The following is a 27,397-nucleotide window of genomic DNA, read 5'->3' as shown; positions in this document are numbered from 1 at the left end:
AAAAAAATATTCCATCAGTTCAAGCAATAGTTTAATTTTCCTTGAAATAAGTATTTCTATAAACACTTTTATGTTCAATCAAAACAAATGCTTTTGAATTTTCTTACCTTAAGAGATACAGAAAAACCAGACAGGTTTGGGAATCATCAGAGAAGTCTACCCCATGGGAAAGTCTAGGTTTTTGTATTCCACTTGAAAATGTTTGTTTTTATAAAAATAAGTAATACCAAAGTAGCATTTCCTAACCAAATACTTCTAGCAAACAGATCTTAAGCTTCTGTGATGTTTTATTCATCAGTGCAGCACAAGCCTTTTGGGTTTTTTATTTGATGCCTCGTTTCTGTGTCAAATTCCGAATTTGAATATAGACCCAGGGAAAAGTTTTCATTACTTTTATTCATAAAACCTACCCTTTATTGCACAGGATTTACAAAAGGGCAAAACTATGCAAGGTCTGCACTCTGCTCCTCAGCGAAAACATGAAATACATGTTGAACAGTTTTCCCTTTATCCCAGTGGAAGGAATTATTTCTTGGAATTCTTAATATAAGCATGAAATAAAAAAAGGGAACTAGGTAACTTTATGTTAAATTCCAGTTCAGCTTAAACAACAGTGCTACAAAGAACTGGACTACTTGCATTTCTGAAGGAAAAAACAATCAAAACTAGGAAATTATCAGGGAAGCTGATAAAGGATTGTGCCAAGAGAGCACAAGACTATCTCTGCTACGGCCTAAGCTTTACAAAAAGTGCTTCTCTGCAGGACGCAGTCCCTGCGATAAACTTCTGAGATGGTCCCAGGGCAGAAGTGATCCTAGACACCCGCACACACGCTACTACTTATGACACTGTGCTTTCTACAAAGAGATGATGCTTCAGGACTTTACAGCTTCCATTATCTCTCTTCCTCCAGAAGAAGAAAAAAAAACCTTCTATGCAAGATAAAAATAATTAGTCATGTATTAAAGACCTAGTTTTGAAGTATTTATTTAACATCTAGTCATATAAAATAAAGTGTAAAAGTATGAAGGTATCAGAACGTGGCTTTCAGCAAGGCAGTTTGGGAAGTAAGAATTCAACAGAAAACAGGAATTATTTTCCCCCCTCCCTTCCTTTGAAAAGGGTCACATCAGAATGAATGAAAAACACCGAAGAATTTCACTTCAAGCCTGCACTCCTGCCTTTTGTCCTTTTCCCCAAGAGGAGAGACCACTGGAAGAATCCTCCAGGGTTTCAGCTGTGTTGTTCTTTGTGCTCTGGTAGTGGGTCTGGCTGGAACTATGTACTGCCCTCACGGGGCGGCAGGGGCGGCGGGGGCTGCTGCGCTGGCTGCGTGCCTGTGGCCGTTTTGATAGAGTTCAGGGTTTTGCTAAACCAAGAGTTTTTGGCAGCTTGGATTTCATTCATAAGGGCTCCTCTCTGGTGTTCCAGCTCCTAAGAAAGCAGAATAGTCAGAATTGATCAAAAACCTAATTAATGAACAAACCAAAAAGCATCCTCAAACTCAGTCCCTGCAAGCCAGCACTTTCCTTGTAACCTCCCAGGCACTGGGGAGAGAAGACAGGTTGAAATTGTGGAAACAGCAGAAGATATTTAAATATACAAATAAAAACTTATTTTATTTTCCTTTTTTTTCCTTTTCTCTTTTTCCTTTTCTCTTTCTCCCTTTTCCTTTCCTTTCCTTTCCTTTCCTTTCCTTTCCTTTCCTTTCCTTTCCTTTCCTTTCCTTTCCTTTCCTTTCCTTTCCTTTCCTTTCCTTTCCTTTCCTTTCCTTTCCTTTCCTTTCCTTTCCTTTCCTTTCCTTTCCTTTCCTTTCCTTTCCTTTCCTTTCCTTTCCTTTCCTTTCCTTTCCTTTCCTTTCCTTTCCTTTCCTTTCCTTTCCTTTCCTTTCCTTTCCTTTCCTTTCCTTTCCTTTCCTTTCCTTTCCTTTCCTTTCCTTTCCTTTCCTTTCCTTTCCTTTCCTTTCCTTTCCTTTCCTTTCCTTTCCTTTCCTTTCCTTTCCTTTCCTTTCCTTTCCTTTCCTTTCCTTTCCTTTCCTTTCCTTTCCTTTCCTTTCCTTTCCTTTCCTTTCCTTTCCTTTCCTTTCCTTTCCTTTCCTTTCCTTTCCTTTCCTTTCCTTTCCTTTCCTTTCCTTTCCTTTCCTTTCCTTTCCTTTCCTTTCCTTTCCTTTCCTTTCCTTTCCTTTCCTTTCCTCATAAAATCTTTCTGGAAGTTCACAGATATACAGCAGTAGAGGTATATGCTCATTTTTGGAACAATTTATTGCATGATTCAGCATTATTTTGACTGAGAACAAGGAGGTTAAGGAGACTGCCCTGCTGCACTTGGATTCCACCTACCTGGATTTTGCACTTGGCTTCCACAAGCTGCAGTTTGGTCTGTGCGAGTTCCAGCTCCATCTCTCTCAGCTGCTTCTTCAGTGCGTCCTTCTCATCATCTGTTTCTATGCCTTTATTCTCCGTGCTGACAGCAGGCAGCTTCAGTGCCCCCTCCTTACTGAAAATCTCACTGCAGTGTTTGCAGGCCATCACTTTACCCTGAAACACCCAGAAAGCTCATTTTTAATCCACTTTACAGGAGCTGCTGTGCTTCCTGGAAGAGGCATCTTTATGTTAGACTGCTTCTCTGTCACTAATACTCAAATTAGCACTGCAGTTTTCATATTTGACATGCAAAGAATTTGAGAAGTTAGTGAAAAATTTCCAGGGTATATTAACCAGTATAAAAAATTCCTAAAAGCTAATTAGCATGCTCTAAGCACAGAGACTTTGCTCCTAGATTAGGATTGCTCCAGCCTTCTTGCTACCAAAGCTTTGTAATATTTTGCAGTATTTACACCAGCACAATTCACAGGAGTAAATTACATTCTAGGGACTTTTTGTCTTCCATAAAAGCACTTGACCAAATTAATACAGATTTTGATATTTTAATGAATGCCAGGGGGCTTTTCTGTATCTCCAGAAGCAAGTGAGCAGGCTGTACTCCCTACAAGGGCTGAGACTGTCCTGGTGGAGCCTGTTCAGCATCACAGGGGACAGCCCTTTTTGACACCTGACACACAACAGTAAGGTTCTTCTGTGAGCAGAGAGGTGAACCAGTTACTCCTGGCTGAAGATGCAGCACAGCTGGCCTGGCTCTCACAAACTAAAATGGGATATTTATTGAACTATTTCAGCAGATTATAGGAACATCAATCCTAGAATTATTTTTTTATCAATAACATCACTAAAAAGCAACAAATCACGTTCAGCTTGAGTACTAAAGAAACAACTAGAACCTACAGCAGAGGGAAAACAATTCTGCCTACTCAGCAGTGACGAAGTAGAGGGCTGAAATTATTACCTGATCAGGAAACATTTACCTCTAGTGCAGATGTTCCTGGTGAGGGATTTTAGAAAAGGGAGAGGAACTGCTACAGAAATTCTGGGGATGGCCCAGGCTGTGCCAATTACTTAAAGCAACTCTGCTTAAATTATAGAAACTCAGATCTAAACACTGTCCAATTCAGGCAGTTCTGACCCCTCCACTGTGCACACTGGGGTAACAGAATCACAGAATTGTACTGTTTGGAAAAGACCTTTAAGATCACCGAGTCCAACCATAAACCCAACACTACCAATTCCACCTCTAAACCCTGTCCCTGAGCACCTCGTCTACCTGTCTTTTAAAATCTCACCAGGGAAGGTGCCTCCACCACATCCCTGGGCAGCCTGTTCCAATGCTTGACTGTCCTTTAGGTGAGGAAGTTTTTGCTCATATCCAGCCTAAACCTCCCCTGGGCTGGCTGCCCGTTGTGCCTACAACCATCAACCTCACCCTCGTCAGCATGCTCCCAGCAAAGAGTATTTCAAAGAGCAGAGTCACCATCTACTTCCACTTAAGTGGAAGCATATAATCCCCAAAGCCCATCCTAACAACACATTTTCTCTTCTAGAGGGCCTTTTTTTTCTCCCTTTCATTAAAACATCCAAGTAAATACTGTCTCTCTCTATTTCTTGCCAAGAGAATCCATTTCAACACGGGGAAAAAAAAAAGCCAAATACTTTATGTACTTGAGAGTTCTACCCTGTCTGAGATAAGATAAAGAACTGTGAAAGGAAATAAACCCTTTCATTAGTGACATCCCATGGAAAATGCCTGTGGGGCCATCAGTGCCTCTGGGTGGACACCACTGTTGGTGACATTAAACTTCAGTTCCCATTTTGTCCTGTATCCCTGGCATTTAGCAGTACTTGCATTAGAAACATCCCATATGTTGAGGCATCATTCTCACCTTCACAACTTCCAGTTCATCTTTACTAGCCGCTTGTTGTTTTTCCAGCCTGGTACTCAGCTGGGAACAAATCTGGAGCAGAAAAAGCAGTCTCTTAGCTAAAGTTTACTTTACTAAAATATAACCTGTGCTTTTTAACAATTATTTTTGTCAGAGCCAACATTTCTTAAATTCTGCCTCGCTCAGGTACATGCATCCCCCCCTTAACAAATCCACTGCTGCTAATAATGAGACTGAAAAACATTTGCAGTATTCAATAGAGAACCTGAACACAGAGACCGGAACATTTTATGGATTAATTGGTTTATAATGTTTACGCTGTGTTATGTCACAGAGCAAAGAAGCATTCACCCTACGGTACTAAAATTAGCTGGAAGACAGGTTATTCCTGATTCCCTAAATTAGGAGAATGTTAGGAAAACCACAAAAAGATTTATGACCAGTTAGCATGTTTGCTCGCTGAAAGCATGAAATTTAGTCTATCTGATTTAAAGGCTGAGATCTGCAACTCTGAAAATCCAGCTCTTGGAACAGGTTGAAAGAAGTCAACAAATAAATATGAGAAAGTGTGTCTAGAACAGCACCTGTTTATACTCGGCAATAATGGCTGTGGTCTTCTTAATCTCAGATTCTGCCTTCTCTAGCTGCTTCCTGAAGACTTCCTTCAGCTGGGAAATGAAGGAGAGAAGTTACATGGTACACCGAAAGAAATACTCAAAATGTGTCATCAGATTGTTCTCTCAAAGTCTTGCTGTGTTCACAACAGTTCCACACCTTTTCCATACCAAATTCCAGTTCTTCAGACAAGAGTTTGATTTATTCAATATACAAATACTTATTATATTCAGTTATAACCAAATATACTGTGATACAGTGTATCCCCCGCAGGGTAATTCTCTTTCTCTGCATTAAATGCTGGTACAGCGTGGTGCAGAGGACACCAAACGAGCATTACCATGAAGCAGATTTTACTGATTTTGGTTTTGTTTGCACACTGTCACAGATTGTTTGTTTATTTGGAGATGGAATGGGGAGAAGGATCTCTCAGCACAATCACTCCTCAGTAACAGGGAAAAAAACCCCAAACCTGGTTTGGTGTGTGGCGCTGTGTGAAAATACAGCTCACTCACCGTTCAGAACCACTAAATTTTAAGAGCTGTTTCAGTAGGAAAAAGACCTCCACTGCCTTGTTATAGCAAACAGAACTTGGCAACCTCCGTGTTAGAGACATACAGAGAATTAGTGCTTGATTGTTGTAGTCACTGTTGGCAAATGGCAAAAATAAAACCCAGGGTATGCCTTTTGCAACACACTTTTGTGTGTCAGTATTCAGCACGTTAGAGATGTAGGATTAAAAAAAACAAGACTGAATATTTTACAAATGAGTATGAGGCCAGGTCTAGTCAGCAAAAATTCTCCCAACCCTCAACTCGGTTCTGCTGTCGGTTCCAGCTTCAGACAGGAATGATCACAACTTTGTTTCAGCTGAATCCAGAATGGCCTCTTACAGGGCAACAACCCCTCCAGCTCCTTATTTAGATCATTAAAAGAGGTCTGATCATGTCTCCTTAGTCACGACTGCTCACCACCAGTGAAAATGATTATTACAATACTGGGAAGAGGATAAGGTCCAGAAAACTGAACTTTCAGAGCTCAACTAAAGGAAAACATTGAAAAACAGATTAAAAAAAAAACACAAATACCCTGGCACTGTGAATTTTTAATTGCAACTGCATTTTGAGGACAAAATCCTTTCACAACAGCAACGCATTCATGCCTTTCTGCATATCCTTTTGCTTGCTAAATGGGAAAACCTGGAGAATGCCTTACCTGAGCAGTTTCCTCCTCCTGCTTCCGCTTCTCTTCCTCAGTGTCCACTAGCTTCTGTTTGGTCAGGAGAAGTTCCTTGTTCAAAACATCCGCTTTGTCTTCAGCCTAGAATGAGAAATGCTGGTGTGAAGCAGATGTTATCTGTGCCTACGCAAGTGTGTTCGTATATACCTCTCAGAAATATTGCAGATTCAGGTTCCAGCGTTGCCTTTTCCTGCCCTCTGATGGCTAACCTAACCTATTTTTTTTTATCTGAAATTCCCTTTTCAAGCAGCTACTTTCTAAGTTATTCCATTATGTTTCAACAACTGTGCAAAAGGATCCTTTTGCCCAATGTTTACCTCTGCCCAGATGGCAAGTGAGCATAGATACTGTCTCCTACTACAAACCCGATGCAAACAATGATGTGTAGAATATTTTTGTTGGGAACAATGTTAATCTAAGTGAGGGCAGCATGATTTAGCTCCTGTGTAACTTCAGTTAACTCGTTCCATTTTTGCATCTGTAAGCAGGGAAAACAGATATTGCAGAAATCATTAGGTGCCTGCACTGTACCTTATGCAGTGTCTGAGCAAATACAGGTATAAAAGAGACAATCAGGACCACCAGATAAAATGTTTGGTTTATCAGTGCAAATAAGCATTATCTGGAGAAACTCAATACTGTGTGTGTGCTGGAGAATATGAATTTTCTCCTTTCTTTGAAGGGCTGAGCTTACGTTGAAACACACTGGGAATGCTTTGTTTTTGTGAGCACTATCCTCATCCATCACCGGGAGGGAAATGTATTTCTCAATGTCTGTTGATCTCCTAAACCAGGAGATACTCCCTGCATCCCACCACTCCTGTTCAGTGACTAGCTGCCAGAACAGGCACGGGTTGTGGTCAGACAGTACTTAGTTCGCTGAAAATCCAAGAGGGGAAATGTGTAAACACCACATAACAGTACAGGACTTGTCTCTGAGCTGCAGTTTGCTTTGCCACCACTGCCAGAGCTATTAGCTTATCTATCTGCCACAGTGTTAATTAATCATGAGGGTGTCAGTGGAGATTGTGGGTAGCAGAAGCAGCTCCACCAGGGCCACAACTGAAGAGATGGGTTGAGGATTGCTGCATTGCTCAGTGTGTATATGGCTGTATGGGAGAAAGGGAAACAAGCAGTGAAAGAACGGAAAATTGAGAAGGCTGACATCTTAAAACAAAAGAACTCGGGGATGACAAGGCTATTTTTGACGAAAGACCTAAGTTAAATCATGCTCTGAAGGAATGACACATCTTTCCTCCTTTTGTGTGTTCATTCCAGGTTCTCCAAGCAGCTGCAGATGAGGAGTGCAGCAGCACAAAGCTTTTCTTTCAGAGCCAGGTAACTGAGGCGGGGTGTGGGAAAACTTCATGGAGCCACTCTCGTCTACAGAATTACTGCTCTTTAGCAGGAGAGGAAGGAATGGAACTGGCAAAGGTAAGTGCTTGGCAGCTATGTCATGATCCTTGAGAGACAAACTAGCATGGGCAGCAGCAGACTTAAAGCTGCTTTATGCAGAGCTGTTCCTGAGGAAGACAGAGCACCTCACCACGTGGCTTTTGGCCTTCACACGAGATTGCCCACTCCATCATGCAAACAGCACCTCTGCCTGTGTTTGCTCACCAAGACGGCTCTGGGTTTTAGAATCACATGGATCCAAATAAGCAGAGCCTAACTGTCAAAGATCTGACTAAGCAGGAATACAAATTGCACAACTGTGGTCAACAATGTTTACAATTCTGGGTTTAGATAAAGAAAACCAAATAGCTACGGGAAATAAATGGAGAGGCCCTTGCAAAAAAGATTTTACAAGAGGTGCTACAGTTCTCACCGAGCAAGGGACTAATCATGAGGTGGGGTGGAGCATGGCCCTCCTGTGTTCAGTACCTGGAAATGGCTGTTGAGGAATTTATCAACACTACATAAAACACTCCAGAAAGAGGAGGGTTGAGGGTGTAGTTCTCTGACAGTCATCTCTGAGATAAAGGGCTCTGAATGCTGCTGCTGTCCACATTCCAGTCTTTGCAGGAAACAAAAGCAGTTATCAGAGGGCATGCAGGAGCCCTTCAAATTTTTGGTGCTGTGCCACTTCATTATCTCTGAATTTTGTTAGCTGTATTAAAACTGTTGTGAAAAACAGATCCACGTAAGGTGGTAGACATTCTGCAAGGCATCTTCCCTTGACATGAAGTCTTTCAAGGAGTATGTGATACCTTTTCCAAGTAAATGTTCATTTTTTATTATCTGCCTAAAGGTTATGGCTTACGTTTTCTGAAACAATCCACAACAGAGAAGGTGCAGTCAGTTGGCAAGACACCACCGTGAATGCCACAGCTGCATGTCTGCAGAAATCTCTTTCTGACTGCAACTAGAAATGAGGTTGTCAGGAAAATAACAACACAAGTAACCAATCATAGAATCATGGAATGGTTTGGGTTGAAGGGACCTTTCAAGACCATCCAGTCCAACCCCCCTGCAGTGAGCAGGGACATCTTCAACCACATCAGGTTGCTTAGAGCCTTGTCCAACCTGAGCTTGAAGGTTTTCAGGGATGGGGCTTCTACCAACCACCTCTCTGGGCAACCTCGGCCAGGGTTTCACCACCCTCAGTATAAACAATTTCTTCCTTACATCCAGTCTAAATCTCCCCTCTTGTAGTTTAAAACCACTCCCCCCTGTCCTATCACTACAGGCCCTGCTAAAAAGTTTATAATAAAGTTTTTAATATTGTGTTCATGCTTTCGCTCAAGCACACAACAGGGCTCCTAGATGCTGCCAGGCCTGAGCTCAGACCTGCTCTGTTGGCATTACCTGGTCCAGGTCGTTCCGTAAGGCAATTTTGCTTGTTACAAGCTCATGGGCAAGGTCATCGTTCTCCTGCTCCAGCCGCATGCTTGCTTCTTGGAGCCTGCGGTTCTCCCTCTGCAGAAAGAAAGAACAACCAGAGAAGGAAGTTAATCCTTATCAATATTCAAGAGCAGTAAGTGACTATATTGTGTGTGTAAAACACCGAGAAGGCAAGAGTGCACATTAAGACAGGACTGCTGCTCTGGGAAACAACAGTGAATTAAGCCAGCAGTGCAAATGCAGCGATTCCACTTACATCCCAGTGGTTGTGTTTTGTGTCACATAAATGACACACTGATTGTAGGGTTTCTCTGTCAAAAGTAAACACAGTCCTCTCCACGAAAGCACTTGGTTTCTGCTTGCTTATCATCGAAATAAATTAGGCAGATAAAATCCCACCCATCAGCAGTGAACAGGGAATAGTTAAGAGATACTCATAATAATGATTCCAGTTGAAAGTAGAAAGCTGTCATGCTCCATTTTACAATTTTTTTTTCTTCAGGAATCCATAAAAATGGTCTATTTTGTAGATGATTTAGTGCCAACCTCCCATCTTCTGCGGGACCAGTAAAGAACAGCATTTAGCAGGGCACTCCCCAAAGCTCATATAATCTGTGTTGCCATTTGTGCACATTCTTTGTAACTTGCATCAGTGACAAAAGCGCAGGTTTTACAGGATCCTCGCTGAGAAAAAGTGCCAGATGGAGAGGGGACCTCCCTCCCGGAGCACAGGCCCAGAGCCTGCTCGGCAGGCAAGGCACGGCAAAACAAAATGCAGAACTTCAAGCCCGCAGGTCCTGGTCCTCCCCTGCACTGCACTCCCTGCCCCTCTGCACGGGCAGAAATGACTAACTAGAGAAGGTAAGAATACTGGAGAAGAATGAACAGAAGTAATTCATGCTTTTTAAAAAAATCACTTTCAGTGACTGTTCTTCTAAGGCTGAGAAACAGAATCATATTGAAAAGATGTCTGTGGGTCAGTGGACTTCCAGGAGTCCACATCAAATACACATCTTCATCTTTGTAAGAACACAGCCAGGTGGGACAGACAGAGGTGCCTAAAATCCTCAAACGGATTTTAAGAGAGCAAAAAATGTGCTGGCTTTCAGTCACACAATGCCTGTGAATCTTTCATACCAAAAGAGAATGCAAAAGCAATCTGTGTGCTATGGAAACTCAAGGAAAAAATACCAAGTTCACGTGGAAACTCATAGGTGGAGGAACAATAACCTATATGCTGAGATTTCAAAAAGGGCCAGTGTTCAGTTGAAAGGTAAGTTATATTTTCCAAGAAAAGGGAATATGTATCAGCACTTACAACAGCAAAAAATTTCCAAGAGTTGTTCAGAGAATGCCTTCCTACAAAATGTGATTTCTTTGTGTAAGCACATTATTCACCTGCCTTCACTTCCTCCTGCTCACCAACCACGCTCAGTTTTTTGCTTTCCAAACTCATCACCGCGAAACTGCAATTTTCATTTCTGTTGCAAGAAGATTTTGCATGCTTGTCTTAAACAAAAAAGGACAATTACGGCTCTAAGAGGATGCTAAAAAAGGTCTCTTCTGTGCGGGAGCTTCCTCTGTGGCAGGAAGCAGAGCCTCTGCAAATACTCTCTCCTTAATGTGACCCTATTGTGCAACTAGATTATGCCCTGCCCGGTACAGGAAAGTAAGTTTGTTTCCTTTCCAAAAGATCATACTTTAAATAACTTGTTCTGTTACAGAAACTGTAAGTAAAGTACTTTTGTTTTCACACAGTTAAAATAACCACTGCTTAAAGACAGGTAACTCTGGGGATCTTTCTTAATTTGAATCGCACTGTGTTCTGTTTGGGACAAGGAATATTTAAAACTAAAATTCTTCTATAAGGATAATAAAAACTTTAAAGTGTAAAACCAAATTGCAGTCTATAGTAATAATAATAATTTTAAAATGCTCTCCTATGTCTTTATTTCTGTACTTTGTTCAGACCATCTTGGAAATGTGGATTTTTATAGACACAGTGAGCAGTTGTCAGAAAGTGACTTGAGCTCACCTAAAAACTGGGACCAGATCAGGATGGTATTGCTGCCAGGTGCTGCAGCACCAATACCTTTTCATAGGGATGTTGCTTAGAGGGAGAAATCAGCAAATTCTTCAGACTTTCACAAAATAACCCCAGAAAGAAGTTTGCTTTAACATTTTTGCTTTGCTTTTGCCAAAAGCTTCAGTGTCCGCAAAGCAAGCCGCACAATGTGAAGTTGGAAGTTCCTGCTTTGCATTCGCAGACAAGTGTGTAAGCAAGCTACGTGGTTGGAAATGCACCATCCTCCTCTTAAACTAGAACTTACATGGCATGTTTTTAGTAAGTTAAAGATCTCTTACCTTGGGCATCCAGTCAATAGCTAAGAGATGTTTTCATCTCATTCACCATACTTTTAATTGCCAGCTGAAAGTCTCTTACAGGGCCACCTTTACCCTTCCCTCCACACAGGGCAATACCCACGATTAGATGGTTTTTGTCTTTTCCAGCTCCTCCCCCAGACCTAGCAGTGAAAAACTGCCTCCTTCCTCAGGAGGAAACTCTTAATCTGCTTCAGTCTAAATAAAACCTGACTTACTCAGTCAAAACAAAAATAGCAAACAGCTCTCTTCATATCTAACAAACTATTTTCCATGGCTCTGAAATATTGACGGGGTTTTATAAAACACCATTCGCAATGGTATGAAGTTCAACAGATGGAGCTGGTTCCTTACAGCAGGACTCGCATCACAGCATTTTGTAACCTGGCATGAGCCAACTGGTCAGACCTGCTAGTTGTCCTTGGTGTAAACAGACAGCTTCCTGCTTATTCTCTTCACACCACTAAACATTTTTCTCTCCACACCACTAACAATTTACTGACTACGACAACAATTTCCTTCTCTTTGGCATTGCTCAGTTTCTACAATCAGTAAAACAAGATTCCCCTTTCCCAAATCCCTCCTTCCTGTTACAAAAGGCAGCTGATGAACTCTGGCTAGCTTTTAAAAGGAGGATACTGCATTTCCAAATGGGACAAACATCGCTGATACAAACAAACACAAATGAACTTACCTCCTGTAAAGTCACAGACCAATTACTGCTTTCAACCATTGGTGTAAAGACAGTGAAAACAGGATATAAAATAATTTTAAATACCAACAAAGACAGCAAAAAAAAAAAAAAAAGCTGATTCTTCAGTGGGTTTTTTGTTCTGAGTTTTAAAGAGGATCTACTCCAGCTTCCATCACACACCGGACGGAAAGAAGAAGGCAAATTTGAAAGCTGCAGGCAAGCCTCAACTCAGGAAGACTGAAAGGCTGAACTCCACCCTCTGCTCCCTTCAGGAGTAATTCTGACAAGATTAATGGTGATGATCCATCCTCTCTGTGCTGCCACTCAGGCGGGGTGTAAACGAGTCACAAACCCTGTTAAGCAATTCAGTGTCACGTTTTCTGATGAGCAAACGCCCAAACGCCACATCTTTGGGCATGAGCAGATCCTCAATGGAGGAATGAAAACACTGATTAAAATTCACTTTTCTGGATGTGAGCAAACCGATGTCTTGGTAAGCCCATTGGAAAGGGCTCTCCACTGCAGAGGGGCTTGGAAGGAACACCCTGTGAACCTTCATCTAGAAAGCCAAAAGGCTTTTCCAGCAGACTATCCAGGGAAACCTCTCATGGGAAGCAACACGGAGGCTCCTGGAGGTGGTTTGTGTTTTCTCTCTGTTGACTCTGAAGAAGCATTCCCAGAAGTGCCCCAGCACACTGTTTTTAAAAACCACAGCTAACCAACGATCCACATCAAGAGTTATCTTCTGTTTTTCCTCATTCAGTTACCATGACTCTGAATAAAAATAACCAGTGTATTAATTTTTGTTTCCACTTCAAACACACAAAAGGCTATTATCCAAATGACACATTTATTGAGGCAGACAACTTCTCCGTTGCACAACGAGGTCCACAGAGGAAAAGGCGTTTCCACCCTCAGAACAGAACTGTGTACACAAGCAGGGTCTGCTTGCAAAACTCCAGCCCTTCTTGGTAGGTTTAGAGCCTCTTTATTTTAAATCAAGAAGTCCCAAGCTCAACTCCAGCAATTTCTTATCAAGTCAGCCAAAAACCCTGTTACAGAAGTTCTCAAACACAGGAAAAAAAACCCCACCGTGGATAGAAAAATATCAATCTGAACTATATTGCTCTTTTTTTCTGCACATGCAGCTCTCTTTTCTTCCTGTCTTCTATAGGCAATTTGTAACTTATTTCAAGCAAATGTAATGAAATTTGGTGACAAACGGCAATTTAGAACAGATTTACTTATGCACCTTTTAAAAATCTGACAAAAATGTGAATGATAACCTGTTATAAGCAATGGAAAATAAAGTGAAAAGGTGTCCGTAAAAAAAATACACTTTTCCTAAATAATACTTGTAAATACAGAAGGAAGCAAACAGCAAAAATAACGTCACTCTTTAATACTGTTCTTTTGGTAACTCAAATCACAATCAACATGTAAAATACGAGCTGGGCAGGAACTCCTGTGGCAAGTAGCACAGCTTATTGTAGCACATGAATTTAACCTGTCAAGAAAACGCAGCTGGTTAATGGCAGGCCAGACGGTACGAAAATAGCCCTTTTGTGTAGTTTATGGAGAGTCTGGGGTGGGTGGGATGGAGAAGCACCCTGCCTGGGCACACCCAGCTGCCCTCCTGCAGGCAGCTTCTCTTCCCTGGTGATTCACAGGAGGCTGCTCAGCCCCACTGTCCCCATGATCGGGAGGAGACGAAGCAGCGTGCCGCGCTCTTGTCCCACTCTGGTCCAGTCCTTGTCTCCCCTGGACAACGGGGTGAAAGTCAGACCCAACAGGCCAAAGCTGCGCCAGCTCCAGCGAGTTCCCTCCGCGTGGCCCTCAGGGGATGGAGCAGGAGGAGGAGATGTCAGTGTGGCAGGGGACCCACTGCCACTGCAGCGGCTTGCCGCCGTCTCCTACTCTCTCAACAGTCCATCCAGCCATTTCCACTGAGGGCCAGGTCACAGGCAGGTGTCTTACTCAAGATATCCTTCATCACTGCAGTTCACCTGTGCCAGAGTCTCTGACAAATCTCTATGGGCAATAAAAACTGTAACACACTGCAAACAACAACAACTCTAACAGCTATAACTAAAAACTATCAACAGACTGAAAGTCTGTTTCCTCCTAGACCTACAAGAGGAATATTCTGAAGGGATCTCAACTCCAGCAATCCCATCCAAAAAACATCCCCTTCCTGGGCAGGAAACCAAAACCGCATTTTGTTCTAGGAAGAGAAACTGTAAAAATTACGAGGACGTGGGGCTCTCGGGCAGAGCCCACAAAGAGAGTGTGCAAGGCCAGAGGGAGCCAACAGCAACGCCATGCTCAGAGCCAACACATGCTTGTCAACAGCGTAGACTTAGTTCTTGCCCAGACCAAACCCAGCTGGGCAAAGTCTAGCACTGATGCTGCCAAAATGAAACACACAGGCTGAACACACAGGCTGCAGAACGATCGTTTGAGGGACAAGTGAAGCTGGCTCTCCCCTTTCTGCCTGCGAGGATCCACACCATTTGTGTTTCTTACTGCCCTCTGGAAACACTCTTGAAATGTTGATTCCCACCAGCTTCAACTTGGCACATTAATAAAAATCAAACAAGCAAGACAAGGAACAGAGAGCACTTACAAACATTTCTCCATGACACTCATCAGCTGAAGAATGCGTCTGAACTTTGAACTTAATGTGCAACTAACCAGTTACAGGGACTCTCTCTACTCACAGCATCGCTAAGATCAGACCCAATCAGGCTTAATTAAAAAAAATAATTCACACAACCAGTTGCAAAAATGTGAGCCAACTCCCCAGGCTGTCATCTTGGCTGTGACCCTGACTCATATCAACAGTGGCCAAAGAGTCACTTTCTGTATCCTCATTTGTAGCTTGGGGATCACATTCTTCACCATCCGTTACCCAAGATTAACTAGTTAATATGCTTCCACAGAGCTTTAAAGAAGCTTTATTTGTTTTCTAAGTATTCTTTTAATTCCACAGCACTATAAGTGAACCACTGGAAAAATACTTAGCAGCAAGTTGTGGGGTTTTTTCCTAAACAGGTGACACTCACTATTGGCTCTTGGCTGCTACAGCAGTCCTAGTTCTACACCCTTTGACATCAAAAGAACTACATTCAAAACAATTTTTCACAGGTAAATCCTTTTTTTTTTTAAAAAAACCAACAACTCAGGTTTACTTTGTCTGTACCTGTAACTCATCACATTTCTGACTTACAGCACGGTTGTTCACTACAGATTTTCATACCGTGGTTTTCTGAACACGGTGCACTTTATGTTCACAGACCACGGAAACCTGTTGCACCCTGTATGAGGATTTACGACTCCACGCTCCTGGTAAACTCTGTACCAACTGCAATGTCATGTAACTTATTAAGGCACAATGAAGAGCAGCAGGAAAACAGTACAGGTAGATGTAAGTCATGTCAGCTCCCAGCTAACCTGGGCAACGGGCAGTAAAGTGCTTCACCTCTGGCAGCTTCACTGAATTTTTCCAAACAGGGGAAGCAAGAAACGGATCCTGAACACTAAGTGAAGTGTAAGTCTAGGGGCTGAGCCTCCATCACACAAAAACCTACGGCAGCAGAATGTAGCAGTGACAATAACAGCAAATACATTGGAAAGACAAGCAATGCTGACCCAAAATTAAACAACTATTATTTTTTTTGGTGAACCATCAAGCTATCATATTAATAATTGAACCTTTATTTCTCTGCTGCCTTAAAGCAGGATATTTATCACTATCAATTCTATGGCAGTAGTACCTTGTGGGACCCCAGGAGAGCTCTGGGACCCACCGTACCAGGCATTATATTAACAAAAAATTACTAACGCTTGGTATAAACAGAGATGAATAACAAGGATCATATCAGTCAAGGAAGAATTCATCTTCCAAAAGTCTCTGTGGATGCCACTGCACACAGCTTGTGCTAGAACAATGTGTATTTTCTCTCCTTTTTGTGTCTGTAGCTGAGAATCACCCTTTGTTTCTGCGTCTCATGAAGATCTCCCGTAAAAGTGCAACAGCAGGAGAGTTACCTACAAACATATAAACTGAAAGAAGAAAAATATTATATGTGGCTACTTGCAGATGTCTTGAGAGTTACAAATCATGACTGAAATATTCCTGGAAAAAAAAACCACTAAGTCCAAGTGTTCAAAGTGCTTGTTCAAGAAAGGGGATGAATTTCACCTGCCACTTCCCTAAGGTCTGCATCAGCATATCCCAGAGAGGTGAGCGCAGTACATGCACCTCTGCTTCACCGCTGGGACCGGGTCACTCCCCACGGGATCCAGCCAATGAACCAGGTTCCCACACAGCATCTCCCCTACCTTGTATCTGTCCATAGGATCTTCCTGCTGCAGCTGACTCTCTCGCATTGTTTGGTACTCTCTCTCATATTTCTTCAGTTTTTTTGTTGGCACCTGCGGAACACATTTGGAAAACATGCATTTAAAGATGAAAGGAACACCGGAAAGGCTGTCTGAAAGCTCTCCATGCAAACAGGAAGGCCAGGAAAGGCTGGAAAGCTGCTGCTGAATAAAGTCACTCCCCATTGCCCCCCCGTCCCTACTCAGCAAGTCATGGCAAACACTTACCAATACAGTTCATAACGACAGAAATCTTTCTGTGCCTGCTGCTGTTCATTATCCAAATATTTAAAGGAAAACAAGAATGAAGTAGAGACATCTCAATAAGAATAACAAGAAAAAAAAAAGCATGAAGGACAGGAGTGAGAGAACAGGGAAGAGGGAAATATGCTTTGATATGTGTGATTCACCAAAACAACGCCTGAGCAAGAAAACTATTAAAAGTGAGGTTAGAAGAAAGGAGCATGCATGCAAAAGGAGTGGACAACTCCCTGGGGGAGATCAGAGTAATGGTTTTTATTGCTGAAATAGTATTAATGTCTAAATTACAGCTTGTGACCAATGCCCTCATGCAGGCTGGCAGCAGACTCTTGATGGCAAAGGTGGAGATGCTGCAGTGCTCGCTTCCAGCTGCAGCAGGGAAACTGTGAGGTGACTACGTACAAATCACAAGCAAATTCCATAAACAACGCTGCAGAAAGGCTGAGTCCCAGACAGCTTGATTCTGGGAAAACACAGCTTCACCTTAAAACAAGATACACAAAGAACACCCATGGTCTTTTAAACAAAGCACGGAGATGCTTTGTTTAAAACCAGAAGCTGGCCCTGCTAAGTGTCGGGTCATCTGCTGGCAGCTGGAGAGATCCCTAACGCCATGTACCATCACAACTCGGAATCATACGCTCTTTTTTTTTTCTCTTCCTGGATCTGTTATGTATAGATCTGTTCCTCTTGCCTATATTGATCATGCCTAGCTGACTCTTGGTCTGAGGACATGCTACTGTCACCTTGCCTTAGGGCAAAAAATCACTGCCAATGAGCAGAGATACGTGTTTACATGTAGTTGTGGTGTTGTTGTCCCTTTATTGGTTTTTCAGCCCAATACTTTCTTCCTCTGCAGTACAGGAAAGGACCAAGCAAGTGCTCAGTGTCCCTGCAGAGGCCTCCAGGAGGTCAAGGTAGAAGATGTGAAACCCATGATCTGCAAAGCACAGTGCACAGGGAGCACTAATAAAGCAGCACTAATGCCCACAGTTACTGATGAAATATTAAACCAGCCCTCCTAAAGAAAGCAAAGAGAAAAGGGTAAACGTAAAACCATGAAGCACTTCGGACAAACATACAAGAGAATTTCACTTTGATGATGCTTAATAGTACAAAACACAATGAAATGACAGAATCAGAGATGCTTTTCTATGTTTCAACTGAGCAACATTCAAGATGAAAACCCGTCCCCTTTTGTCTTGGCTGCAACTTGAAACTGTTAAGGCCACTTAATCATAGAATCACAGACTGGTTTGGGTTGGAAGGGACCTTAAAGCTCATCCAGTTCCAACCCCCCTGCCATCACCACGGACACCTTCCACTAGACCAGGTTGCTCAAAGCCTCATCCAACCTGGCCTTCAACACTTCCAGGGAGGAGCAGCCACAGCTTCTCTGGGCAGCCTGGGCCAGTGTCTCACCACCCTCACAGGAAACAATTTCTTCCTCACATCTCATCTCCATCTCCCCTCTTGCAGTTTAAAGCCATCACCCCTTGTTCTGTCACTACCTGCCTTTGTCAGAAGTTCTTCCCCACCCTTCCTCTATATTCAATAGGAAATCATTTCAAAGTAGTGCTCTAAATAAAGCAAACCAATCACACATCCGAAGCCTGATCTGTTCCCTCCTTCCATGATGCTCACCAGGATCTTATTCAGAGAAGCAGATCATGGCTGCCATGCTGGGGTGTTACGAGGACACCCTCCAAACCTACTTCTCCTGTGCTGTTGTGGAGTTTTGTGCTCCAATGTGCAACTGTCAGAAAACGAAGATAAATATGAAAGAGACGTTGTGGCGTAGTATGGCAAAGAGGTGCAACATCGGTGTGAGTTAGAAGACCATCTGTTCAACCAAAGATTGTCCTGATTCTTGATGCTTTTCATTAAAGCCTTTAAGGTACACGTAAGAACCAAGTCTCATTACACAGAGAGAGAAACAAGCCTCTCATCCACACAGCCGCATGAGTTCTTCCATAAGAATGCCACTGTCTGAAGGAACAGGAGATGTAAGACAAGTTTTTTGTGTGTAAATAGGGAGAAAAAAGTGGAAAGCAAAGGTAAAAACTGCACAGTCACAATCCTTGTCCCCCCAGCAGTTCCCCCATGCTGACATGAGCGGCACTGGCTGTTGGGGACGGTCTCCACTGAGCACCGCAATGACCCACCAAGAGCTTCACCTTTGCAGCTGCCTGGAGCCCCCTTTTCACTTAACCACAAGATTTGCTGAAATTACTTGTGAGTGAAAATCATCATTTTCTCTTTATAATCCAGGAGATAGAGACAAAATACAGCATAAAGGTCATGATCTGAGTAAATGACTCTTACCGAGAGAGCAAATGGGCTGAGCCTGTGCATGAGGAGATGACTGCTGCGTCTCGGGAACACAACCTCACACACCACAGCCAGCAGCATGCAGATCTCCTTGCTTGTTTTTTACATGCTAATTTTTCAGCTGCCCGAGAGCAGCCTTATTTCTCTGGTTTCACCTTGTATTGTCTATCAAGATGAGGCAGAATTTAACTTGCACAGAGTCCATTCGGAAGTTAATCACCTGCCTTGACAGCACCTGAACCTAATCTGGACACATCACGTCAAAAACCGTATGATAAGCAGGGGAAAATGAGAGCCAGCTCCTTCGTTTAACTCTGTTTTCCTCTGTCTTCACAGTCTGTGTTTCCACTCGCTGACAGTTCACAACCATTTGTTAATGCCTGGAAATTCATCCCACCAACTGTTCTTACCTGGCTGTTCTCCTTTACTTTCTTAAATTTTAATTCATAGCTGTGAGTAGGACCACGCCTGGGTCCTCTGCAGCTGTACGGGGGATAAGCTCCCTCTTTCATCACTAGAGCTTTCCATGGCCATGGCCTGGGGTGAAGGGTGATCCATGTGCTCTCCAGCAAGCAAACAGCATGGCCACACCTTCTTAGTAACACTGACGGTAAATAATACCTGAAACAGGGATCACATCACCAACGGTGTAAGCATCAGGGTGTAAGCATTGTGTTGTGACAGAGAACACCACCTCTGTGCTTGCTGAAAGAATATCCTGACCTATGCATATGAGTATCCATTTCTTAATTGGAAAGCAGCACCTAAATCCAGTGAGAGTTATTTTAAGGGTTTGGGGATGAATGGGAGGGTGGGGGAAATTCCTATTAGAAAACCAGTCCATACTAATCCACTTATCCCATAAAATATAAACTTGAGTGGGTAAGCTTAATAACTTTGGCAGGGACTGTGCTTCCCTGTTATTGTCTATTCAGCCACATTACTCAAAGGAGTTTGATAATTCATTACAGCACTTCTTCCTTCCGGGTATACACTAATAAATGAAAAAAAAAAAAATAAAATTTAAAAGCCCATTTCCATATTCCTCAATTTAATTCCCTGGAACAGTTTGTGACAATTCAACAAGGGACTTCTCTGTCAGCCCTTTCATAAGTAAGTGCACAGTGCTAGCTATGCTTCAATCTTCATGGACTGCTCCTGAACAAAGTGTGCTCATAAATTTTCTGTAAAAGCTTCTGCAATATTGATTTCTTCTTTCTTTAGCACCATGGGGTATATTGGCTAGAAATGATGGTTATCAAATTTAGGAGACTCTTATGGTTTATAAACATTGCTCATCTGTTTATCTCAGTATCTTATCTCCTTGACTCATTTTATTTTATTGTGTTCAAGCATAAAATCATGTCACAACTAGTCGTACACAGAGAAAAAGCCATGCAGAGCATCTTAATAAAACATCCACGCAGAAAAACTGAATGAGCAAAACCTCTTTCTGAAAAAAAAACCCCACAAACCAGTGCGCTGAACGCTCGAAGGACTCACCGCACTGAGGTGATGTGTGACCGGTGAGAAACAAAAATACTTTTGTTTTTAGCCGCCCCCCTGCTCAGACAGGGCTGGGATGATCCGCTCACCTTCTCTGGCAATCCTGCACACTCAGCTCCAGCAGACCTTTCCCTCACCCTGCAATTTCTTAGGACAAGAGGAAATTAGGCTGAGAGAGTTGGGGCTGTGCAGCCTGGAAAAGAGAAGGCTCCGGGGAGATCTTATAGTGGCCTCCCGGTACCTGAAGGGGCTACAAGAAAGCTGGGGAAGGACTTTTCATAAGGGCAGTTAATGACAAAACAAGGGAAAATGGGTTTAATCTGAAAGAGGGGAGGTTTAGATGAGATATTAGGAAGAAGTTCTTCACTGTGAGGGTGGTCAGACACTGGAACAGGTTGCCCAGAGAAGCTGTGGCTGCTCCTCCCTGGAAGTGTTTAAGGCCAGGTTGGATGAGGCTTTGAGCAACCTGATCTAGTGGAAGGTGTCCCTGCTGATGGCAGGGGGGTTGGAACTGGATGAGCTTTAAGGTCCCTTCCAATCCAAACCATTCTATGATTCTATGAAATGGCCTCCAGTTGTGCCCAGGGCAGTTGAGATGGGATGTGAGGAAGAATTTCTTTGCTGAAAGGGTTCTGAGGCATTGGAAGGGGTTGCCCAGGGCAGTGGTGGAGTCCCCATCCCTGGAGGGATTGAAGAGTCGTGTAGACATAGTGCTGAGGGACATGGGTCAGTCGGGGACTTGTCAGTATTGGGTTCATGATGGGACCTGATGATCTTAAAGGGCTTTTCCAATCGAGGCAGTTCTGGGATTCTGTGATTCTCCAGCTGTTTACACAGTTCAGCCTGACCTGGCTGGATCATGCATCTATGATTCCTCCCTCCAAATTGTTTTATTGCTCTAACCAAGCACTCAGAGGAGGTAGTTATCATTATGTTCATTTGACAGCCAAGGAAATGGAAGCAGAGATGTAAAGTGATTTCCTGAACATATTGAAGACAGCCAGAGGCTGATCCAGACAGAAAAGTCCTATTACCTGATTTCTCATTTCCACCACGGCCACAATGCCAGACTGAGCAGTGTCTCTTTCCCAGAGTCCCACTTCTTTTCTCTATCTAGCACTGCATAAACACTCCAAAAATATATTCTCCCATCACACTAACAATGTAGCCAATATTCTGTGATCTCTGCACTCTTACTATTTTTTCCTCTTTAGTTCTCACCTCAGTGTGGAAGGAAAAAAAAAAAGAAAGGAAAAAAGCCACTTAACAAAATGTGCAATGCTTTCCTTTTCCATTCTTTGAAGCAGGTGACTTAATTTTCTGTTTCACTGGTGATGGATTCGCTTGGTATTTCAAGACTGAGGCAGGGCACTTGCATCCCTCCAAAGACAGGGTTACACTGTGTGCTGATGACTGACCTGGGAGAGCACTGGCAGCAACCACAGACACTGCAGCCCAGCTTCCCCATTATCCACCCATCCATCAGGCGCATCTCGGGCTGTGATCCCCACGATAAACCCAGACTCCCCCCTGCTGAAAAGCAGGACCATTTCCAAGCAGAGGGGATGCCTGGAAGCCTGGCTTAGAGGTGAAAGGACCAGCCTGGTCTCGCTCAGCCCTTGCACACAGCCAGGAGTACCGGCTGCAAGTGGCTCTCACAAACCACTGCTGCGTGTGCCCCTCTTGAGGACATCTGAGTTACGCACATTTTCTTCACCTTGTGATTTAAAACAATATTAAAAGCAATTTAATTTCAAAATGATGCTTGGATCTGCCAAGCGTGTCATAGGAAGACTGTAAAGCTTTGAACAGAACCTCAGACAGTAGATGAGCAACAACAAATTTCAGATCACACACATTGTCTTAGTTCACATGCTCGAAGTTGGATCAGTTTGTTCTAGTTCATATTTAAAAGACAAGCAGGTTCAAGGAAGGATAATATAACTCTATGTAAACACTATTAGGCCAAATTAAGGCTGTAATGTAAGAAAAACATACGAAGAAACTCACTCAGTGCTTACTGGTCTGTGCAGTCATTGCTATGCGTAACCATAACTGTCTCGTACTTTTCTTAAAATGCAGTTGCCACAAGGCACAAAGAAATATCCTGTAATGTCAGTCACTGGGAATAAGATTCAGAAGTAGATAAGCAATTAAGTTTTCTTTGGGAGGATGCAGTGATGGAAAAGAAAGAACAAAACCCACAGTAACGCGTTGACACAACAGACTCATCTCTTGGATTAGGCTTTAAAGGGGGTAAGTGGGATGTCGTGTTTAGATATTATGCAATACAATCTGAAGAACTGTATCTCCAATGAGGTAACAGCCACAAGCATGAAATCTGAGAGGAAAAAGGGAAAATCATAATTTCTCAGGAAACTACTTGCACTGGGTAGTCTGCAGAGAAGAAAATCTGCAGCATTCATTTGCAGAAAAACGTAGGGGTTAAAATCAGTTGCTACTTAAAGAATATCCACAAGCTGAAGCACAGCTTGAAGGATTCCCATTTCTCCTTTTATCACATGAAGGGCTTGCTGATAACAACAGCCCTCATCAGCGTTCCACCTACCTACAGCATTGCATTCAGGACCAAGACATCCCCCAACTCCAAAACACACCACAAATCTCATTAGACATCATCTAACCCCTGGTTTTGGGGCAACGTGATCAACAAGTTTTTGTGGAGCAGCCTCTTGGTCATCACCTGGTTCCGGCATTACCCCGGCTGCAGCCTGGCTTTGGGTGAGCCAGCAGCACAAAGCCTGCGGTGCTGGGGCTGGTGGGCACAGAGGATAAAGGTGGGTCCATGGTGCCATTATTCCACTCGAGCTCAGTGCAATAAAAACCCCGAATGACAGATGCTGTTTCACCATCTCTGCCGGCAGGAAGGAGATGTTCCCTGAAATTCCTTGGAAACGTACGTTGTGTTGGAGAGATCGTCTGCTTAACATGTGCCTGTCTGGATGCCTGCTGCAGAACAGCATCTCTCTCCACCTCACGTCTGGAAAAAAGAACTGTCAGAAATGCTCTTTTTATCTCAGCGAAGCAGCTGGCTGCACACCAGCACTCCTGAGTGTCCCTTCCTGGCAGAGGGAGAGTTTTGTTCCTCCTGCAAGTCACCTCGCTGCCAGCTCTGTAGGTGTAGCACCTCCTGAAGGGACTCTTCAGGATAACACAAATCCAGTCTGAAACCTGGCTGGAGGTAAAGGAAACAGCTTTGCTGTGAATTTTTATTTTTATTTCATCTTCCACATCAGTTCATTATCAAAATATCTCAATTGCAACTGAGACACTTGCAGGGTTTTACAAAAAGAGGGGAAAGGCAGGTTGCAAAATTCACAGAGCACCTGCACAATTTACTGTGATTCAAAATGGCAGCAGCTCCAGTCAGTGACGCTGGATCATTTCCAACTCCAGAGCCTTTTGTCAGATTTTCATCCCTGCGACGTATTTCCATTCATCTAATCCTGCTGAACCTGGCAGAACACATTATTCTTCCCTAGCCCTGCTGTTTAAAGATCTGCTTGGTTAGGCTTAGTTTAGCACTACAGTTAACTAAGTTAAAAGAGTAACCTGAGATTGAGAAATATTCAATAATCCTCCTTATACAGCAATCCAGTGGCAACACAGGAAAAGAGAATGAAATTCAGATTCCCTGAGCTGTAGCTCTAAACACTGGTGTCACACTCCTGCACTCACCACAGTGCTGGAGAGGCGGGTATACTGACTGCAGGGGAATCTGCATTTAAAAAAAGAAAAAAAAAATAGCTCAAGGAAAGGATGTTCTGCCCTGTGGCAGAGATTCTTCAAAACACTCCTTTTCAGATCCCCAAATTGGTTTTCAGCATTCAAAAATTCATTTTCACTTTGAGATATGGAGGGCCTATTATCCACTTCAACTCTATTAGTTTTAGTAAAAAAAAAAAAAAAAGAGACACCCTGAGAAGCTTAAAAGCAGCGCTTGGAAACGGCTGATTATTTTCTATACTTGCAGCTGATGTCTAGCAGCTCAGCCAGACAAAAAGCGCTTCCTCTCTGTACAGGTAAGGGCTTGAGCACAGTGGGCAGCTCCATGACAGGAAACAGCTATATCCACTTTTGCAGCAAGCACCCATTTTGCATTTAAATTGGCTCTGCTCACCAGGAATACTGTGGTTAAGGGTACAAAGATGTGAAACATTCTAGATGGCAAGTATCTGCATACAGGTCACTTTTGTTATCTGGCATAATTTAAACAACGCCTGAGCAATGAGAACTCTGCTACAAAAGACTGTGCTAAACAAAACTACCTGAGGCCACAGATTAGGATCAGATAACTGGGGGAGCTGAGACTCTCACCAGCCATCCCCCTGCTCTGGATAACAGTGTTTTTCTCAAAAGCAGATCTTCCATTGCACAATTTATTCCTTGGTTTGTACCTTAGAACATAACAATTCCGTGAGGTTTTGCGTGTCTTGCATACATACATTTTTGGCACACAGCACTTGGTGCTAAAGGTTTTACAAACATCCTCGGTGACTGCACAAAACCAGACCCCCAGCTCTCCCCCACCTGGAGGTGTGTCTGGTTCCCAGCTGGAGCTAACCCAGGCCCACAACACTCAGAGAGCTTTGGTTGTATTTCTTGGCACATCACAGCAACAGAAGAGAAGAGCAAGCAGGAAGACAAGTGCAGTCCTCACCACCATCCCGGGGACAAGAGAAGCACAAATTCAGGGAAAAGCCCCCAGTGATTTTCTTGCATCACTTCACAAAGAAACAACCTCTCCTCCCAATGCTGTTAGAGTTCTGGTTTTAGCTGGGCCAGCAGCCAAACACCAAACAGCCGCTCGCTCACCCTCCCGCAGTGGGATGGGGGGGAGAATCAGAAGGGTAAAAGTGAGAAAACTCTTGGGTTGAGATAAAAACAACTTAATAATTTAAATACAATAATAATAATTGTAATAATGGAATATTCAAATGAGTGATGCCCAGTGCAGTTGCTCACCACCCACCAACCGATGCCCAGCCTGTCCCCAGCCAGCGATCCTGGAGCAGAGACAATCCTGAAACCAAACCCACATTCCCAGAAGAGCGAGAGCCTGAGTGATCCGAGAGAATCCGCAGCTTTCCAGTCAACCTTCATTAATACACTGAATGTGACGTGCTACAATATGGAATATCCCATTGGCATATCCAAATGCCAATCTGGGTTTGCTAATTACAACACTTCCCCCCCTCTCAGTCCTTAGCACTTGCAGGCCAGCAAAACATGAAGTCCTTGGACTTCCAGAAACAACTGAAAACATTAGTAAGTTATCAACATTCTGCTTGCCCAGCTCCATAAAGACAACTGCTAAAACTTTAAAATAAAAAAATAAATTTTTAAAGACCACGTATTGGATGATTAGCATTTTGAAAAGACAAGTGGGACAGCGTCCAAGGTACCAGAAATGCTCACTGAAGCGTGGTAGAGCATTTTGGTGCAATAGCTAATCCTTCCCCTGCCCTGTTATCTCTGGAATTCTTCCATCTGAGGAGAAGGTTTCCTCAAATGCATTTAATGAGGCTTCAAGTTTTGCCAAATGTGCACCTTTCAGCCTCTGTGGTACTTGCAAAAGGCCTTGGCAATGAGCTGGCAGGTAACTGGAGGGAGAGCTGGCTGGGAGAGTTGAAAAGCACTGGTCAACCATTAACACACTGTGAGCAGCCACTGGAGAGCATCCCTGGGGAGGGGATCGCAGAGCAGCCCTGCACATCAGCCCCGAGAGAGGCGAGGCAGGCGGACCGATAAGCAAACCCGTCTGTACAAAGCTGCTGCTTGGTTTCTTAAACCTTCTGCTGGTCACTGCCCCAGCTCTGGTTCCAGCACCTCCACTAGCAATACCGGCTGAGTCTGCCACTTCTCCTGCGCTCATCTGTTATGTCCAACTGAGCCCCTGTCAGGGAAATCAATTACCAATGAACTCGAGACCTTCCGCTTTATCATCTCGCGGGGAAAATCCCAAGAGCATCTTAAGCACTGACGAAGCAAGAGGTTTGCATCAGGCAGGAGGGGCTGAAGGCAGAAGATGAAATGTGGCCGTGCTGCCAACTGTAACTGCAAAATCAAGCTGCTGCTGCCAGTGAAGAGAGAGACCTACGAAAGAAAGGGCTCCTACAAAGGGAAAACACCCACTTTTTGCAGAGAATGACCCAGTTAATATTAGCAGCAACACCCAGCTCCTACTATTTTCACCCTCTGGTACCAACAGCCACAAAGAAGACACAAGTCCAACTTTCTCCTTCTTGCCACAGAAAGAAGGAGACCCTGAGTTTTGGGATAACAGAATTCCGTGTTGCCTGACCTGCTATGGAAGTTCAACCCAAGCCTGGACAATCTCTGCCTGCTTGTTCTTCCCTTCACACTTAACACCTGTGATCTCCACAAGGTAAAGGACAAACAAGTGCCATGGTATCTCCACTTGGGATTATTCTGGTGACTCTACCTTAGAGCAAAAGCACAACGCTTTGTACACACACTGAGCTTTGTCTTGGCACAGTCAACGTGCTACTCAGAAATCAAACCATCTGGATTTTTCTTAGCACAAGAGACAAGCTGACAGGTTTAAAACATCAGCAGCCAGCATAACCAACGCTCCAGTCATTTATGTTATTTTATTTTTTTTAGAAGTTCATGTTGACACAGCTAGAAGGAAGCAATAAAGAAAAAATGTGCATATTGAATGGTGCATGAAAGCACAAACTGAACAAGATAAAAACCCACTGAAATGCATTTTCCAACTCCAGCAGCGAATTTATGCCAAATTCTTCTGAGAACTGGGTTAAAAAAAGAGTGAAAATTGTTGTAGACAATGAAGACAGAATATTTTAAACTAACATTCACCTACA

The 27,397-nt window shown here is 43.3% G+C and overlaps 1 protein-coding gene across 3 annotated transcripts in view; it reads right to left on the bottom strand.

Moving 5' to 3' along the window:
- Nucleotides 1-774: 774 nt before the first annotated feature.
- LOC104522508 (rab GTPase-activating protein 1-like) overlaps nucleotides 775-27,397 on the bottom strand; it is a 35,929-nt gene continuing 9,306 nt past the window's right edge. The window contains exons 2-8 of one of the 3 annotated variants that reach the window (XM_010164825.2): nucleotides 16,392-16,484; nucleotides 8,936-9,046; nucleotides 6,104-6,208; nucleotides 4,858-4,941; nucleotides 4,274-4,345; nucleotides 2,340-2,537; nucleotides 775-1,434 (exon numbers count right to left, since the gene is read on the bottom strand). In XM_010164825.2, coding sequence (XP_010163127.1) covers nucleotides 1,279-1,434; nucleotides 2,340-2,537; nucleotides 4,274-4,345; nucleotides 4,858-4,941; nucleotides 6,104-6,208; nucleotides 8,936-9,046; nucleotides 16,392-16,484 — 819 coding nt within the window. In that variant the 3' untranslated portion in view covers nucleotides 775-1,278. Of the gene's footprint in view, nucleotides 1,435-2,339; nucleotides 2,538-4,273; nucleotides 4,346-4,857; nucleotides 4,942-6,103; nucleotides 6,209-8,935; nucleotides 9,047-12,047; nucleotides 12,087-16,391; nucleotides 16,485-27,397 lie in introns of those variants that run through there. The other 2 variants (XM_010164826.2, XM_029084234.1) reach the window with 2 other exon arrangements.

Source organism: Antrostomus carolinensis, unplaced genomic scaffold (assembly GCF_000700745.2).
Source record: "Antrostomus carolinensis isolate BGI_N321 unplaced genomic scaffold, ASM70074v2 scaffold36713, whole genome shotgun sequence".
In the NCBI taxonomy this organism is placed as follows: Eukaryota; Metazoa; Chordata; class Aves; order Caprimulgiformes; family Caprimulgidae; genus Antrostomus; species Antrostomus carolinensis.
Note: the sequence above shows the minus strand (reverse complement) of the source record. Positions and strands in the feature narration are given on the sequence as shown.